General features: G+C 32.4%; 1 protein-coding gene across 1 annotated transcript in view; it reads right to left on the reverse strand.

Annotated features, from left to right (window-relative positions):
- The window catches only part of LOC139487446 (uncharacterized), a 50,203-nt gene that overhangs the window by 1,594 nt on the left and 29,217 nt on the right, over positions 1–19,392 (reverse strand). The window contains exons 7-14 of the mRNA XM_071272230.1: positions 17,639–17,812; positions 15,066–15,215; positions 13,955–14,079; positions 10,811–10,960; positions 10,268–10,432; positions 7,403–7,540; positions 5,573–5,675; positions 4,753–4,973 (exon numbers count right to left, since the gene is read on the reverse strand). Of these exons, the coding sequence (XP_071128331.1) occupies positions 4,774–4,973; positions 5,573–5,675; positions 7,403–7,540; positions 10,268–10,432; positions 10,811–10,960; positions 13,955–14,079; positions 15,066–15,215; positions 17,639–17,812 (1,205 nt within the window). The 3' untranslated portion in view covers positions 4,753–4,773. The remainder of the gene's footprint in view (positions 1–4,752; positions 4,974–5,572; positions 5,676–7,402; positions 7,541–10,267; positions 10,433–10,810; positions 10,961–13,954; positions 14,080–15,065; positions 15,216–17,638; positions 17,813–19,392) is intronic.

Consider the following 19,392-nt stretch of genomic DNA (forward strand, 5'->3'; position numbering starts at 1 on the left):
CATTTGAAATGTTATAAAGATGACTGCCAACATCTGATTTTTGCATAACTTCCAAGCATAGTTATTGGTTTCCATATCAAGAACTTTAAAAACATAAAATCATAGCATTTACAACTTAAATTATTTGTTTTATGACCCAGGGGGTAGGCAATTTTCTCTATTTTTTGCCCCTGGAGCCTCAAATTTTCTTAATCATTCTGCTGTTTCTAGCAATTTGGAATATTTAGTACATATTTAGGATAGAACACAATATTGTAAGTTTTATTGAGATATTTTTGTCTTTCTAGCTTGTATTTATTTTGCCGTGGTGATAAAAAAAAGCAGATTTGGGTGTTGCGGCTTACTTTTGGGTTATCGAAAGGACACACACACCCCATAAATAATACTCAGGAAGGATCTATGGATTTCAATGACTGCGAAAAGTAAATATAAGCACTTCTGAACAATCTAACTTACAAATATGCAAATATTATGAATCAATTTTGTATCCAGCACTTTAAGTAAACTAAGGATTCTATCAATCTTCATTAAATGTTTATAAAACTTCATATTTGAGTTAATTTCTTTAAAATCTGTGAAATAAAGCAAATTTGGTTAAATTCTGAATGTTCCCCTTTTCACCCTATGAAGGTTGCATTTCTGTAAATATTGACAATGCAATTTCCCATAGGAACTCCTTTTATGACTCAAACTGTACCACTTTTGCTATGAAGTTTTGAAAAAAATCTTATCCTAGAATTGAAAGTTCATTTGCACCACAATTTTTTTCAAAGGTCAAAATATAGGGCTGTGCGGCATATTTTCAACGTTTATATGCCCTGAACTTCTCAGAGTTAAAACTAACATTAATTTTCTTAACTACCCCTACCTCGAATGAAAGGTTACCACAGATCTCAATGTAATCAATATGCACATGTAAATGTACTGGTAACATTCCCAAGTTATGTCTATGTGAGATGAACCACAAAAAGCATAACTGGGAATCAGCATGTAAACGAAATTAATTTTCTATGAATATTCAAGATCTCCCCAAAAGAGGCGTGTTTTGAGAAACAGCTGTATTTACAAAGTGCAACCTAAAGGTTAAACCCTAACAAATAAAACATTTCTGCACTTTTAAGTACTACATCAATCAAATAGTGGCGTGATACTATATCTGATTTCAGAAAAAAATATTTGTTTGTCCGAAAAAGGTACGTTTAAAATTCGTTGCCGTTTGAATCAAACTCGATAGTCATTTTTTTTTTCTTCTCAAAAGTTCTTGAAAAAGGGGGTGTGGTAGGGAGAGAAACTAGAGGCTCTCAAGAGCCTGTGTCACTCACCTTGCATATTAAACAATAGACACAGATAAATTCATGACAAAATTGTGTTTTGGTGATCATGATGTGTTTGTAGATCTTACTTTACTGGACATTCTTCTTGCTACAATTATCTCTATCTATAATGAACTTGGCCCAGTAATAACAGTGGAAAATTATATATTCTAAGAATTTACAAAAATTTACAAAAAATTATGAAAATTGTAAAATAAAGGGCAATAACTCCTTGAGGGGTAAAATGACAATTTTGGTCATGTTGGCGTATTTGCAGATCTTACTTTGCTGAACATTATTGCTGTTTACAGTTTATCTCTATCTATAATAATATTCAAGATAATAAGCAAAAACTGCAAAATTTCCTTAAAATTACTTATTCAGGGGCAGCAACCCAACAACGGGTTGTCCGATTTGTCTGAAAATTTCAGGGCAGATAGATCTTGACCTAATAAATTATTTTACCCCATGTTAGATTTGCTCTAAATGCCTTGTTTTTTTTAGTTATAAGCCAAATTCTACATTTTACCCCTATGTTTTATTTTTAGCCATGGCAGCCATCTTGGTTGGTTTTCAGGGTCACGCCACACACTTCTTAAACTAGATACCCCAATGATGATTATGGCCAAGTTTGGATTATTTTAGCCCAGTAGTTTCAGAGGACAAGATGGTGAGCTAAAAAGGGGGGGACGGGGTAATGCAAAAATGTATTCTATGATTATTTGCCATCAAAACATAAAAAAAAAAGACATGTAGTTTCACGGGACGTTGCGATATAAAGGAAACATATCCCTAATACCAATTATGAAGGTAAATCAAAATGTTCATTCGTACCCTAAAAATGGGGACGATCGGTTAATTGATTGCGTGTTGAATTCATGTAAGGTCGAGGGACAAATGTTTGAAGCTTGTTCAATGCACGAAAATCCAACTGTATGTGTGTGTGTGTGTGGGGGGGGGGGTATGTTTCCTATTCTTCTAAAAAGATATTCTGATCCCCAATTTGATGAAAAGTTCTTTTTTTATTCTGGTCAAGCAGATCACAAAAAATAAATTCTGAATCCAGATTTTCCCCATACCTTATAGAGTGGAATATTGTAACAAAATTCCGACTGAGACAAAAAACATAGTCCCCTTGAAGTTCAAATGGTTACTCCCTAATTACTTCCTCAAGGAGGCGGAGTTAGACTGTGCATTAACAACTTCAAAGTGCAACCTAAAGGTTAAACCTTAACAAATAAAACATTTCTGCACTTTTAAGTACATCAATCAAACAGTGGCGTGATACTATATCTGAATTCAGAAAAAGATGTTGGATTTGTTTGTCCGAAAAAGGTACGTTTAAAATTCGTTGCCGTTTGATTCCAACTCGATAGTAATTTTTTTTTCTTCTCAAAAGTTCTTGAAAAAGGGGGTGTGATAGGGAGAGAAACTAGAGGCTCTCAATAGTCTATGTCACTCAGCTTGCATATTAAACAATAGACACAGATAAATTCATGACAAAATTGTGTTTTGGTGATCATGATGTGTTTGTAGATCTTACTTTACTGGACATTCTTCTTGCTACAATTATCTCTATCTATAATGAACTTGGCCCAGTAATAACAGTGGAAAATTATATATTCTAAACATTTACAAAAATTTACAAAAAATTATGAAAATTGTAAAATAAAGGGCAATAGCTCCTTGAGGGGTAAAATGAAAATTTTGGTCATGTTGACGTATTTGTAGATCTTACTTTGAAGAACATTATGGCTGTTTACAGTTTATCTCTATCTATAATAATATTCAAGATAATAAGCAAAAACTGCAAAATTTCCTTAAAATTACTTATTCAGAGGCAGCAACCCAACAACGGGTTGTCCGATTTGTCTGAAAATTTCAGGGCAGATAGATCTTGACCTAATACATTATTTTACCCCATGTTAGATTTGCTCTAAATGCTTTGTTGTTTTTTTTAGTTATAAGCCAAATTCTACATTTTACCCCTATGTTTTATTTTTAGCCATGGCAGCCATCTTGGTTGGTTTTCAGGGTCACGCCACACATTTTTTAAACAAGATACCCCAATGATGATTATGGCCAAGTTTGGATTATTTTGGCCCAGCAGTTTCAGAGGAGAAGATGGTGAGCTAATAAGGGGGACGGGGTAATGCAAAAATGTATTCTATGATTATTTGCCTTCAAAACACAAAAAAAAAGACTTGTAGTTTCAAAGGACGTTGCGATATAAAGGAAACATATCCCTAATACCAATTATGAAGGTAAATCAAAATGTTCATTCGTTCCCCAAAATTGGGGGCGATCGGTTAATTGATTGCGTGTTGAATTCATGTAAGGTCGAGGGACAAATGTTTGAAGCTTGTTCAATGCACGAAAATCGAACTTTATGTGTGTGTGTGGGGGGGGGGGGGGGGTATGTTTTTCTATTCTTCTAAAAAGATATTCTGATCCCCAATTAAATGAAAAGTGTTTTTTTATTCTGGTCAAGCAGATGACAAAAAATAAATTCTGAATCCAGATTTTCCCCATACCTCATAGTGTGGAATATTGAAAAAAATTTCCGACTGAGACAAAAAACATAGTCCCCTTGAAGTTCAAATGGTTACTCCCTAATTACTACCTCAAGGAGGCGGAGCTAAACTGTGCATTAACAACTTCTGAGAAGGAAGTAAATGTACTGGATTAGTCTGGTTAAAGCTCCTCCCATTCTTTGCTTTTCAAACGAGAAGTTCTCTACGGCGGAATTGGAGAGTGAAATAACTAAACAAATAATTCAGTTAACGCACTCTGCTAAAAATAACCGAGTTTACTCACCAGATGATCAAAGGAAATTTAACCATTAATGTTACAATGTACAGATATATCATTTTGTTTTGTATGTCTCTATCCAGATTGTTCTTGCGTATATTTGTACTGTATTCCTGTCACGTGGTGTTGTCATATTGGCAGTATTGTTTACATTGCCATATAGGTGGGCGATTTCTCTAGCCATACAACCAGGTTTAACCAATTATTTTTGTTCCTGTACCAGGAATATGGCAAATGTTATCAAATATTCCGTTTCTATGTATTTTGTCATTTGTTATTGTTGCAGTTTAGACTACTCACACATTTGATGTGTTTCCCTATGTTTTAGTTCGTAACACGGATTTGTTTTCATTTTATCGATTTATGACTATTAAACAGAGTTTTACTACTGTTGGCTTTATTTATTTTTTGCTTGTTTTTCAAAATGTGTTTTACCAGACGTGTGATTATCCAAAATTAGTCAGTTAAATGTTTTCCAAATGAACTTTTATTGCAATTATTAGTTTACATAAAAAAATTATACAAAAGTACCAATACTATATGCTGATTTGTGGTTGTGGTGGTCAATTTCTTATAAAACATCTAAGCTTTGTAAAATAAAGCTGCTTTAATTGTAAAATCTACTTACATCGTCATTTTTTATATCCGCCTAAAGTTCATTCTTCATAGCGATCTTTGAAGCAATAAATGCTCTTTCTACAGAAGTAAGATCAGCATTGTTTGGTTCCGATAACTCCTGTCTGCTGGAGATATCTGACATTATGGTATATATATCCAATATTGTTGGTGTATCCACTGATGTTTTCGGTAATATGGCTTCCAAAGCATTGTTCAGGACCCTTAGCATACCTGAATAGATTTGCCACTATTATGTGGTTGGAGTGAGTAATTTTGCTACTGAATGTTTAGAAAATAACAAAGCATGTTCGATATTTGTAACTTGAGGGTGTATATCATTTGTTTTAGAAGTGATAACGTACTGTATAAATAGGTTCATGAATAAGGAGAAATTTTTGATAATTATCAAGAAATCTTATGAAACTCTTATTTTTTATATATTCCTTCCTATATTTCTAAACAAATTCTAACAAATATTCAGATCAATTGCAAACTGTCTATATTTCTTCACTTACGATTTGCCAAATTCGTTTGTGTAAATATTGATCATACAAATGAGAGGATTAGCTAGCATTTAAACCAGGTTTATTCATTTTCTACACAATAAAATGCCTATAATAATGGTAGATGTTTATCATTCGTTGGTGTGTGAGACCTTTAGATTTTTCCATTCTATAATACAAAGGTCTTTCTGTTCTGGATTTTTTTTTTGGATTTCATTATATCATACATCATATATAGATATAAATAGATGTGGTATGAGTGCTAATAAGGCAACTCTCCATCGAGATCACAATTTATAAAAATCATATTTAGTTTTAAGATATTACCTTGACACGTAGAAATGTAGTCTTCATACTTGGGATATGTCTCATTACTGGTCAATTTTACAAGTTTTTCCAATAGACCTTTATTTCCTTCAAATGCCTTGGACTACAACATGTACAAATATAACCAATCTATTATCTATATAATATACCCCATACTGCTACAGTTTACCGCTGTACAAAAGTCATCAGTCTATTGAGAGATAAAACAATTAGGTTAAAAACTTAAACCGAGGGAAACACATCAGAACAACAGAAACACTGGAGTGCTACAAAGAGATGCCAACATACGAACTGTTTGGTAATTTTTTTTATATTCTTTACTTTGTACAGAAGGTCTTATGACAAAATTGTGAGTTCAAAAAAAGAGGGACGAACCCTGGTCGTATTGCTAGCCAAACCTCCGTTATATATGACTTGTTAACAAAATATCGCTAAAATGAGAAAACTACCTGACAAGTATACAGTACAAACAAAAGCAAGAATAATTAACATAGAGACACGTATTCTATTGCCAGTGCGACAATTCTCCACAAGAAACCAAATATTTTACTCTCTTGCCAGTGTGTTTTTTTTTAAACATTTATCGATACCTTTTACACTATTAAACTACCAAATATACGCAATTCTATAGGTGTATACTATTGCATCTTTATTAAAAGAAAATATTCAAGAGCCGGCAAAAGAGAGAAATCAGAAAATTGTGGAATATATATATTTTTACGCGGTTCCAGATCCCAAAGAGAAAACATTTTACCACCATACGAAATATGATAAATTTCTATGTACTAAGTGACTTGAAGTATTTGTTTTAACGATCGTACAAATTCAATGTTCCCATCTGATTCTTGCTTCATGCAATTATAGAAATATTTTAAACATAAATGACCAAGGAAAACTAACGTTTATATACCAGAAAATGCTTGTACCAAGTCAGGAATATTACCGTTAATGCCATTCGTTTTATGTGTTCGAGCTTTTGATTTGCAATTTGATTATGGATTTACCGTTTTGAATTTTCTTCGGGGCTCAGTATGTGTGTTATTTTAATTTTTATATCTTGATAAGTGAGTTTAATTCACTCAAAAAAAATAGCAGTTAAGAGTTCTTAAAATCATTAAAAAAAAGAATGTCCCTCTTGAAATTGGTCGGGATAATGTTGTACAACTTTCTTCAAATCTTGCATATAATGGATGTTTTTATTTTTCCTTGTCGTTTGATACAGATAGGGGTTTAAACCCATGGTGAAGGTCTTCTCCTCGGCAAACCCGATATCCCATTGTATGTAAAATAACAAACAAGCAGTAAAACTACATTGTCTATAATATCATGTTTTTTTATTACATTTTGTCTCAAATCGTATGTTTGATGAACTGACCCAAATAAGTTATTCACTAAATCACTTAATACTAGTAGTTGTTAACTATTCGGTTGATGTGTTTACGCTTTTGGTTTTACCAACCCATAAAACACTTTTCTTCTGCGCTCGGCATTATTGTGATTTTACTTTTTTTTTAAACGTGACAGAATTTGATACTTTGCATGTTGCAAATTTCGGGTAATATTCGACTTACTACCCATATCCTGATATCTTGTGGTAGTATTTCTTGAACATCTTCAGATGTCAGAAAATTGAAAGAATTAACGAAGCTGTCTAAATCCTGATTTGAAAATTTTATCTGAGTTGGAGTTAACATGACGAGTGATGCATCCATAAAAAAAGCTTTGCACTTATAATGCACCAGCCATTCGCCGTCTTTTAATGATTTCTGGGATTCCTAGTTTTGCTTTAGAGTCATTTTTATCTTTCTAAGAATAAGAAATTAAACATACTGCTGAAGAATTTGCAGTGAATATCTTGTTTCCAATAATTGTACCAATACTATTAGCAACCTGGTCTAAATTCACAGTGGATGTTCCATCAACTGCATTAGATGTTTCAGCCAGTATCGTGGAAAAAGTTGTCAATTGCTAAAATAAATTGGAGCATTTATAAGCTATAGTGAAGCTATTGAAATGCGAGTTACGAGTTTAGGATTAAAACATTGCATATCTAGAAGTGGGACAAAAGATTCCAGAGAGACAGTCAAACTCATAAAACAAACTGACAACGCCATGGCTAAAAATGAAAAGGACAAAAAGAAACACAATAGTACACATGACACAACATAGAAAACTAAAGAAAAAGTAACCACTGTGCTTAAACGGCCGTGGGTAACTTAAGTTACCCACAGCCCAAGATGGAGCCGTCTGGCATCGGATAGGAAGTTTGCTCCTATATAATGACAATACCATGAATACAAAAGAAATGTCCAGTAAATAAAAAGTTATATAAATCTTTTAGGGAAACTCTGCAATGTAAAACGTGTTTACTACAAAATAAACGATTACAGCACGATTTTCCAAAACACTTATGATGTCCGTAACTTCAAAACAACTTGTCCGTAACTTTTTTTCTTATACAAATAGGGATGTCCGTAACTTTAGAATGATGTCAGTAGCTTTCAACGAATGACATGCAGGTTATAATTTTTTAAATCTCACCATTTCCAATTGAGAAATTACATTAATTGTGAACATATCAACATCACCTTAGGAGAACAAGTTCGGAGGTCGATCCTTAGCAGAAATACATAGATGAATGAGTCCAAACCTCTAACGAAGATATGTGATTTGATACCCGATCTTATTGAATCCCTGAGGTCAATGAAACTTTTAGAAGATTTTAAATCTACTTTTGTCGTTACATGTATGATAAACTGACACCTGTTCAACACTATAGCCTTTTATCTACTCCTAGATATTTGCATTTTATTTTTCTCACAATCAACAACACACCACACTATATATAGTGAAGAGACCATACTTTTCAGTTTGGCTAACAATTCAGAAATTATTTAAAGGAAAGGATATCATTGTTTTCCAAGGCATCATCAGTTAACAAGAATGTTAGATAATTTTTGCCATACCGTAAGATCCCGTTTTATCCTGGGAATAATTTTTAAAAATTAAACGGAAATTCGTGACACTCTGGCTTGCTTTTTTCTCTTGTTTAGTTTGAAGCATATCGTTATTGTATAAATCTATGTAATAGTTAAGGAGTTTGATAGTGTTAATTGTCCTTTAAGTTTTGAAATTGTTAATCTTACAATTTTGAAAAAAAGTTACCCACATCCGAAAATAAAGTTACGGACAGTCTGATTATTTTTGACTTATAAGTTACGAACATCTTATGCATTTTTTTAAAGTTGGCCTTGCGCTAAAGTGAAGTCAAAATTAACAAATTTGTAGTGATGGTAAGTGGTTTCTTTATTCAAAACTCCTATCAATATTTACATTGATCATGAAAAACGTTGCAAACAGTAGATTTCGTATTAATTATAATCTCAATGAGTTTAGAGTCCGCCATCTTGGGCTGTGGGTAACTTAAGTTACCCACGGCCGTTTAAGCACAGTGGTAACACGAACCCCACCAAAAACTAGGGGTGATATCCAGGTGCTCCAGAAGGGTAAGCAGATCCTGCTCCACATGTGGCACCCGTCGTGTTGCTCATGTTATAACAAATCCAGTAAATAGTTCAATTCGGTAGATCACATTCATGAAAGGGAAGCGGGTAGTAGTTACGATGTAAGGAACATATCCGATATCATAATTTTTTATGTGAAACAGTTATTCCATAGATGTATATATTCAAATACGTCTATAAATAACGATACCAAAATATGTTATTTGATGCAATAAACACAATAGGTAATTATATAACCGCTTTGTAATTCATTTTATGTCGTTTGATAAAGGTAATTCCTGTTGTTATTATCAATTATCCCCCCACCCCTAAAAAAATTCTCTATTTGAAAAATTGTGGATAATTTCTGCAGGAGAAGCACATGAGATGTAAGGGATAATACAAAAACCCAACAACAACCATCAGTTGAAATACTGTTGAGGAAAAGGTTCATGAACACATAATAAAATGCAAAACTAACACATGAATATCCGAAAAAAGGCATACCCATCTGTCAAAAAAAAAAAGAAAATAATTTGACTCATAGACATGTAGCATGTACCACCTTTATATCTTTTAAAAGAAAAGAGTAATTGGCCAATTGTTAGAAAAGTCTAAAAATGATAATAAAATTAAAAGCGTACATAGATGTAAAGAAGTCAAATCGACAAAAACAGAGTCTCACATAATCTTTTTTACAGTCATTAGATAAAAAATTTCTGTTTGAAATAATGTTTAAGTAGGATTTGTTATCAATTCTCAGCACCTGAGGTCTTCCATGTTTTCAGTAGGCTGTCAGGGTCGCTGTTTTTAGTTTTTGTGTACTATTGTTGTCATTCGTATGCTTTATTTTTGCAACTCAGTTAAATTCTCTTCCACTTATGAGTATAAAATGTCCCTTTGGTATTCTTAACCAATGTTTGAAAAATTATCACACATAGTTTTCAACAGAACGTTGAATGTTCTACCTATTTTAATGCTACAACACGTTATAAAAATATGTCAAATTGATTGACTGCTATTAGAAGTTGATAAGGGTTGATTTAACTCAAATATGTCAACCTCTGTAGACAATTAAGATTCTTAAAGAACAGTATCAGAAATCAAGAAGCATTTTGAAGCTTGAAAATAAATAATGATATTGAAATTGATTTGAACAAAGTCAATGTTCTTTAAAGCTCAACACAATTACCTCTATTATATCAGTTTGTGTGTTGACTTCTCCAAAATCAGGATGTTGATACATATTCCACAGTTCATCAAATGTTTTTGTGATACTTGAACCATCAGACAGTATTTCTACACCTATATTCAACCATTGTCCAGGTTCAGTATCAATTATTGTCGTAGTTGTATTCTAAAGTAAATTGTCATTGTAGAAACGAGCTAATTTTTTTAGATTTAGTATTACTTCTCTGCATATATTATACCTATTGGATATATATGTTGATGATTTTGTATACTTGTATATTATATTCTACTGGTTATCAGATTTGCATATTAATTTTGCCTACTAACTGTTTTGTTTCGAGATCCAGACTTAACCATTTGTAATTCTATATATATGATAAGTTTTGATACTACAAATTGCAAACACATACATATCAGTCAATACAGAAGTTCGACGTAGGCTGAAAATACAAGTTCTAATATTGTGAACAAAAATTCTCTGTGATCGTTAAATAAAAACAAAATCAAATTGCTCATTGATTATGATGTTAGAAAAATAACATACCAAATCCATGACGGGTGTTCCGGCAACCTCTGCATTCATGGCAACTTGTTTTACATTTCCTGCTTTCCAGTAATAGTCCACGCTTTTCGCTGATAAATTTAAGAATGACGATACACTATTTTGGTCTGATGTGGTATAATTGGGTAAAACCTAAAACGTGCATAACTGTTATTGATATGTAAAGTGTTGCTCATTTTTTGATTATAAAACGAAATTGGTTTTGCGTAGATAATTTATAAAACCCTCAACGAATGTTATGGTAAGGTTATAGATTAAAAACAATATGAGAGACAACTCTCCGTCCAAGTCTCAATTTGTTAAAGGAAACTACTATACGTTTAGTATGGCCTTCAACACAAAGCTATATTTTTATTTTCCTATTTTTGAAATATTTGTGTATTTAGAAAAGTTAACATATGCATTAGAGAATTTATAAGAAGTAATGGACTCGTTAAACAATAATCAAACAGCGACGTTAGTATTAAGTTGATTATTGTTCAGAATCCACAACTTTTTATATGTTCTCTAGATTTACCCATTTACAGTGAAATGTTTGGTTGTTTCTCAATATATTCAGCATTTAATGTCACTATTATTCGATAAGATTTTGAATAAAAGAAATTGAAAAAAATGGTAAATGAGTCAACAGTTTTCAGATGTTAAGATTCCATAAATCCTTTCATATAGCAATGAAAAAAAATCTGGGAAATTTGCATGATTTCGAAAGAAAGTCAACCTAGGTGGTCAAACGTGAAAGTCAGGAATATGAAAATGACAATTGTTTTCAATCGTTTAATTTCATTGAGCTTTTGATTTTAACAATTTATAAAGGCCTTTTCGTTTATCTTGGAGTCCGGTATTTTTATTAATTTTACTTGATTTTTTCCAGTCGTATATTGTTTATATAAATACTGAATAAGGAACAATAGATTCATAAACTAATTCGAAGTCTTCTAAATTCAAATAATTCGACTAAGTGAATATCGCAATGATAGGGACTCGCATTCTGATATCCGGTACATTTCACTGTATGTAGATATTTCAAAAATTGCAATAATAAATCTCTCATATGTATACATTTTTAGGAAATTACAATTATAAAATGCAGTCAGGAAAATGATAGTTGTTATCCATCCGTTTGATGTGTTCGAACTTTTGATTTTGACATTTAAAAAGGGATTTTCCGTTTTGAATTTTCATCGAATTGCATTATTTTTGTTAGTTTACTTTTTGAACAACTAATAAAGATACTGTATGTTTTGTGTTTTCTGATTAAAAGAGGGACGAAAGATACCAAAGGGATAGTCAAACTCATAAATCTAAAACAAACTGAAAGCCAAGGTTAAAAATGAAAAAGAAAAATAGAAAAACAATGGTACACACGACACAACATAGAAAACTAAAGAATAAACAACACGAACCCCACCAAAAACTAGGGGTGATCTCAGGTGCTCCGGAAGGGTAAGCAGATCCTGCTCCACATGTGGCACCCGTCGTGTTGCTTATGTGATTAAAAATCCGGTAAATAGTCTAATTCGGTAGGTCACATTCATGAAAGGGAAGGGGATTGTAGTTACGACGTAAGGAACATATCCGATATCATTTGTGAAACGGTTATTCCATTTGTGAAACGATTAAACGTAGACCTCTATTTTTATATATATTTGTGCTCATACTGGTCTCACTTATTTTGCTGATTGTTATTTTTGCTTTTTTCTTAACATAAGTATATTTATAAATATATATATCTGCTGATAGTTTGTTACATGTTATAGATAAATATGAGGGTTATATCTTATTATTTGTAATATGCGCTTCTGTATTTTTGTTTTGTTTATTGCTATGCATCCTTACCTGTACAATAAGTTTGGTACACTCTGTATAATCGATGACATACCTGTACAATAAGTTTGGTACACTCTGTATAATCGATGACATACCTGTACAATAAGTTTGGTACACTCTGTATAATCGATGACATACCTGTCCAATATGTTTGGTACATTCTGTATAATCGATGACATACCTGTACAATAAGTTTAATACATTCTGTATAATCGATGACATACCTGTCCAATATGTTTGGTACATTCTGTATAATCGATGACATACCTGTCCAATATGTTTGGTACATTCTGTATAATCGATGACATACCTGTACAATAAGTTTGGTACACTCTGTATAATCGATGACATACCTGTCCAATATGTTTGGTACATTCTGTATAATCGATGACATACCTGTACAATAAGTTTGGTACATTCTGTATAATCGATGACATACCTGTCCAATATGTTTGGTACATTCTGTATAATCGATGACATACCTGTACAATATGTTGGGTACATTCTGTATAATCGATGACATACCTGTACAATAAGTTTGGTACACTCTGGATAATCGATGACATACCTGTACAATAAGTTTGGTACACTCTGTATAATCGATGACATACCTGTCCAATATGTTGGGTACATTCTGTATAATCGATGACATACCTGTCCAATATGTTGGGTACATTCTGTATAATCGATGACATACCTGTCCAATATGTTTGGTACATTCTGTATAATCGATGACATACCTGTACAATAAGTTTGGTACACTCTGTATAATCGATGACATACCTGTCCAATATGTTTGGTACATTCTGTATAATCGATGACATACCTGTACAATAAGTTTGGTACATTCTGTATAATCGATGACATACCTGTCCAATATGTTTGGTACATTCTGTATAATCGATGACATACCTGTACAATAAGTTTGGTACATTCTGTATAATCGATGACATACCTGTACAATAAGTTTGGTACATTCTGTATAATCGATGACATACCTGTACAATAAGTTTGGTACATTCTGTATAATCGATGACATACCTGTCCAATATGTTTGGTACATTCTGTATAATCGATGACATACCTGTACAATATGTTTGGTACATTCTGTATAATCGATGACATACCTGTCCAATATGTTGGGTACATTCTGTATAATCGATGACATACCTGTACAATAAGTTTGGTACATTCTGTATAATCGATGACATACCTGTCCAATATGTTTGGTACATTCTGTATAATCGATGACATACCTGTCCAATAAGTTTGGTACATTCTGTATAATCGATGACATACCTGTCCAATATGTTTGGTACATTCTGTATAATCAATAAAGATATCATAGATCTGTATCTTTATTGTAACATTGTAACCATCTGTCTCAATACCAGGCTTTACTTTGATATAGTTCTCTGTCTCTGCTGTAATTATATATTCGAGGGACATTAGCTATCATAAGGAAAACAAAAAAATACTGTTTCAAACATTGTGCTAGAAATAACGGCGGTAAAATACTATAACCTACTCTTTGCAGAAGCTATGTTAATTCATAAACAGTGATCAGTTTGGTTCAATTCTGCAAAAATAAGCTATATATATCGGTTTTTATGAGAAATATAATGTTAAAAAAAACATCAGACCTTATTTGGGTCCGTATTAATGGAACTTATAAGTTAGCCTTTAAATAGAGATTGGTTTTGATTGTTCTCAGCATGTTCTGCTGGTAAAAAAAGAATGTCCAATTGAAAAAATTAAAAATTAAATCATACCAGAATTTTAACACATTTGTCCCACAAAAACATTTATAAGGGTAAAACGATGATTTACATATTTATCTTAAAATCCGGACATGTAAATTTGATACCTCATTTTTATAAGATTGCATATGTTTGTCTATCTTTTAGAGTGTTTGTATATAGCTAATCACGTGTACAAAAGAGTATGAAATTGTTTTTTTTTAGTACTTGCTATTTAATATGTTGTAACTCAAATGTCAGAGTATGGAGTTAATCTGGTGGCAATAAATTTGGTTATATTAATCACACAACTGACAGTCTCTTTGACATTTTAATCTATTTCTTAACAGGGAATGGTTCTGATATCTTATATTGTGAAAATGAAATTTGTAACTTGATATCGTTTTAGGCCCATTTTTTTGTTCCTCATCCTCATCCTTTAATTATTCTGTCTCTGTCGTTTTATTTTTTGTAACTGTGTTATCTGTCTCAATTTATTACAATTTTTTTATTCGTAGCAAACACAGTGTTTAATTTTTACTCGATTGAGATCTATTCACAACTCTATCTGAAAATATATTCTAACATATGGAAAGATATTTAAAACCTTAATACTTTAAACATAATCAACACGATGACATTATTCCAAACTTAATGTATATGTAACGTACAACCGTAATACAGAAGTGTTTCCTTTCCTTCGGAATTCGTCTGAACTATTCGATACATCAGCTGCTCTTTCCAGTCATAACTGGTATCATTTGAGGTTCGAAACCCTTCGTCATTCCATCCATTTGTTGTTACTTTCTTTTCCCCTAAACCTAATTAGTTTTAATCAATGATGTTAGTTAAAATTGACAATTCAATAAGTTATAAATCATTTTATTGACGTATTTCGTTATAAAAATCAGTTAAATTTTTATTAATTAAATGTCTCATCATTTATGACTCAACCACATACGATTATGTGGTTGAGGTAGAGTGCTCACATCATCTAGAACGGAGTGGCTAGATCTTCAGTTTGGTTAAACCAAAACCTTGAAAATAATATTTGCTTCTTCTTTTGATGCACGTGCAATTTGTACCAATCTATACTATTAAACGAGAAGACCTAATTTTGTGTGTCGCGTCTCTTCCTTCAGCAATAAATTAATCATTATGCCTCTGTGTCTTATAGGTACCATTCATAGTCGCATGTGTCATCCATTCTTATGATTTTTCAGTTTGGGTTATTTTGGGAGAAAACCGAAAAAAATAGTCGTCCAGATATTGTTTCCGTCGTCTGACCGACTTTTTATTAATTGACAAGACTTCCGGCTGTAAACTTTTAAACTAAATCATAATTTAACAGGACCCCTTGTGTTGTTTCAATCTTATTTACACAAACATAGTGCCAATCAGCGGGTGGCCAGTTAAAAATCACAATTACTCGGGGATGGGACAATTATTTTCGCGTTATTCTGCATGTATTCTATGATTATACTCCTATTATATATAGAGACTCTATTTATAATATAGCAGGAGAAGAAGAGTTATCAAAGGTACCAGGATTATAATTTAATACGTCAGACGCGCGTTCCGTCTACATATGAGGACTCATCAGTGACGCTCAGAAAAAAATTAGTTATAAAGCCAAACAAGTACAAAGTTGAAGAACATTGAGGACCCAAAATTCCAAAAAGTTGTGCCAAATAAGGATAAGGTAATCAATTCCTGGGAAAAGAAAATCCTTAGTTTTCGAAAAATTCAAAGTTTTCAAACAGGACATTTATAAAAAAAAAAAAAAAAAAAACCCAAATAACATATAATTGATATCCATGTCCACACCGAAATGCTGACTACTGGGCTGGTGATACCCTCAGGGACGAAACATCCACCATCAGTGGCATCGACCCAGTGGTGTGAATATTTATCAAAGATACCAGGATTGTAATTCAATACGCCAGACGCGCGTTTCGTCTACACAAGAATCATCAGTGACGCTAAGATGAAAAAAGTTATAAAGCTAAACAAGTACAAAGTTGAAGAGCATTGAGGACCCAAAAGTTGTGCCAAATACGGCTAAGGTAATCTATTCCTGGGATAAGAAAATCCTTAATTTTTCGAAAAAAATCAAAGTTTTAAAACAGAAACTTGGAATTGATAGTTAATAGCAAATACACTTTATTTATAATATACGTATGTTCATAGCATACAGAAATGCGAAAATCATGAAATTTAACAAAGAAAAAAAAACGGACTTTGGAAAAAAAGGAGAGGGCTCAAAATAATTGTCCTGTACCCAAGTACCTATGACTTTTGATACCTTTTCTGAAATTCTTCATACATATAATCTTTTACAAAAAATCATCCTTAAACAGTTTACATACTTTCAAACAAGATCTATTATGATGCCCGCGAAGTCGATGTTGTGCTCTTTTATTTGTTGTTAACTAGAAAGTAAATAATCCGGCTGATCATGTTGGTCTTATACAAACAATGGTTCATATTTTGTGAAACCAACTTGTTTGCGTCCTAGATATTCATTTAACTCGCATAAGGATGCTTTGCAAAAAAACTACAAACGGGTATTTTACCAAACGAATTCGAAGCCGCTTCACATAATACTTTTTGGGGTATGTTACAAAATGAAAAACAACTCTCACTTCGTACGCTGCGAATATAACTATATAGTAGTATATAAAAATGTCTGAGTCTTAAAAAACCTAGAAATCATACCTATCTAATTTACGATAAGAGCAGATGAATTGAGGAAAAGGCTACCATTACGAAGTAATAAGCTCCTTTATAAAACCCGTCTCTTTTAAATTATAGAAGAAGTGGACAAGAAGAACTTCACAGTGGGTTTCCATTATAATGTCCATTTTATTTGTTTAATAAAGGTTCCTCTAACTTTGAAAATATGTTTTCAATGGAGAAATAATGCATCTTGATAAAAAAAAGTGTCAATATAAAATGTATGGAGAATTTAGAAAGAATCATCTCTCGCCAATCCTTAAATAGCTTATACATCGAACACAAGGACACTGACCCTTCTATGTTTTGATATTTTTGAGTTCCTTTATTATATATACTTTAAATTTCTGACAGCCTTTATTTAGCTTGTTATTTTATATCAGTAGCAAAAATTCACAAGAACATTAACAATAATGAATGAAGGTGATGTAGTGATAAGCTGTCAAAATATAAAGTTAAGGAAAACAATGCATTCTGTCAGCAAGAAAGTCTATCCCAGCCAGCTTACCCCAGATGTCATCCTCAATTTCACAAGATCCTCCATACGGTAGTATGTTTGTATTGACGATCCAAATACTTATGCTCTTCTCCCCTGTTGCAAGCTGCATATGCGCCTCTATAAGGTATCCAGCACTAGCATTTAAAACGTTGGCTTGCATAACAAATGCATTAGTATCTGCTTCTGAGAATGCAATGACATAAATCATTTAAATTTGTTATTAACGATTGATTTATGAATGATTTGTTTATAAGGATTTTATCTAAACATCGTCATGAATTTAACGTTATTGGTAGTATATAAATTAGACTCAGATCGACACTATGTCTAATTGGCATCCATTCATAAAATCGACGTCCATATATAACGTCACGTTCTCAAATCGCGACGGCTTATACAAAAGAGGGGTGACAGATACCAGAGAGACATTCATAAATCAAATATAAACTGACAATGCCATGGCTAATAAAGAAAAAGACAAACAGAAAAATAATAGTACACAAGATACAGCTTAGACTAATCTTAACCTCAAACTCACCAATAAAATTGAAAAAAACTATCATACACTTGACTTGGAAGAGGTATTTCGATAAAATATTGGAACTAGATGATTAAACCTGGATTTATAAGGGTAAGTAAACCTCTCACTTGTATGAAAGTCGCATAAAATTATATTATTTTCACAACAATGTGAGAAAAACACTGACATAATAGGTAAAAATGTCACAAATGTATTCAAAGTGTTATGTAACAAGATGTGACATCAGACGTCTTTTATCAAAGGGTCAACGTGAATTGACTACCCGCAGATTTTTATTAAAATGGCAACTAACAAAAAGTGACTTTCTGATGGATTGGATTAAATTACGTATCATTTAACAAGAAATTACTGCCCGACGGATTTCATTATAGATTGTGATTTGCAAATAGACCTTTTCAACATCAATCGGCACCGACTAATGACACCTACAGTTTACAGGTAAAATTGAAGGGTCGTCTCAAAGACAAAAAACCATCATGATTATCTTTGCGTACCATATTGGATTGGATTAGGATTGGATTGGTTTTATACTGTTTTCACTATATAGTTTAAGAAAATATATCAACCAAATAAATAAATAAATATATATATGTATGGTGGCCGTTTGCGGTCATTTATTTCACCTTTTCGCGTTTTTGTGACTTCTCCTTTCATTATGCAAACGCGAAATTGGGAATTCGAGAAATCGAGAAAGTAAAATCTAGAAATTGAGCATTCGGGAAATCGGAAAATCGAGAAATAGGGAAATCAAGAACTGGAAAATAGATGAGATCGAAAAATCGAGAAATCGAGAAATCAAGAAAGCAAAAACGCATAAAACACGAAAGAGAAAACACGAAAATGCGAAATGAATTCTCGATTTTGCGTTTTTGCTTTCTCTATTTCTAGATTTCCCAATTTCTTGATTTCTCGATTTCCCGGTTTCTCAAATTCTAGCTTTCGCTTTCTCGCTTTCTGGATTTCCCCGAAAACACGAAAAGGGGAAACGTCCGCATCCGTCCGCCATACATATGTCTCTGTCACATAATATTCTTATTTCGTAAGTATTTGCACGACATTTCATGTTGAATTAATTAAATAGATATTCCAATAATTCTGAATCCTACCCCATTTTCTCTTCACTTTTGTTATTATGTGCGTCTTTTATCAAATACTTGCCGCATGCCAATAACTATTTAATTTGTTGGTGTAAAAGCTTTTATGATTTTTTTCAAAAATGAAA

The sequence above is a fragment of the Mytilus edulis genome, chromosome 9, assembly GCF_963676685.1.
Source record: "Mytilus edulis chromosome 9, xbMytEdul2.2, whole genome shotgun sequence".
NCBI lineage: Eukaryota > Metazoa > Mollusca > Bivalvia > Mytilida > Mytilidae > Mytilus > Mytilus edulis.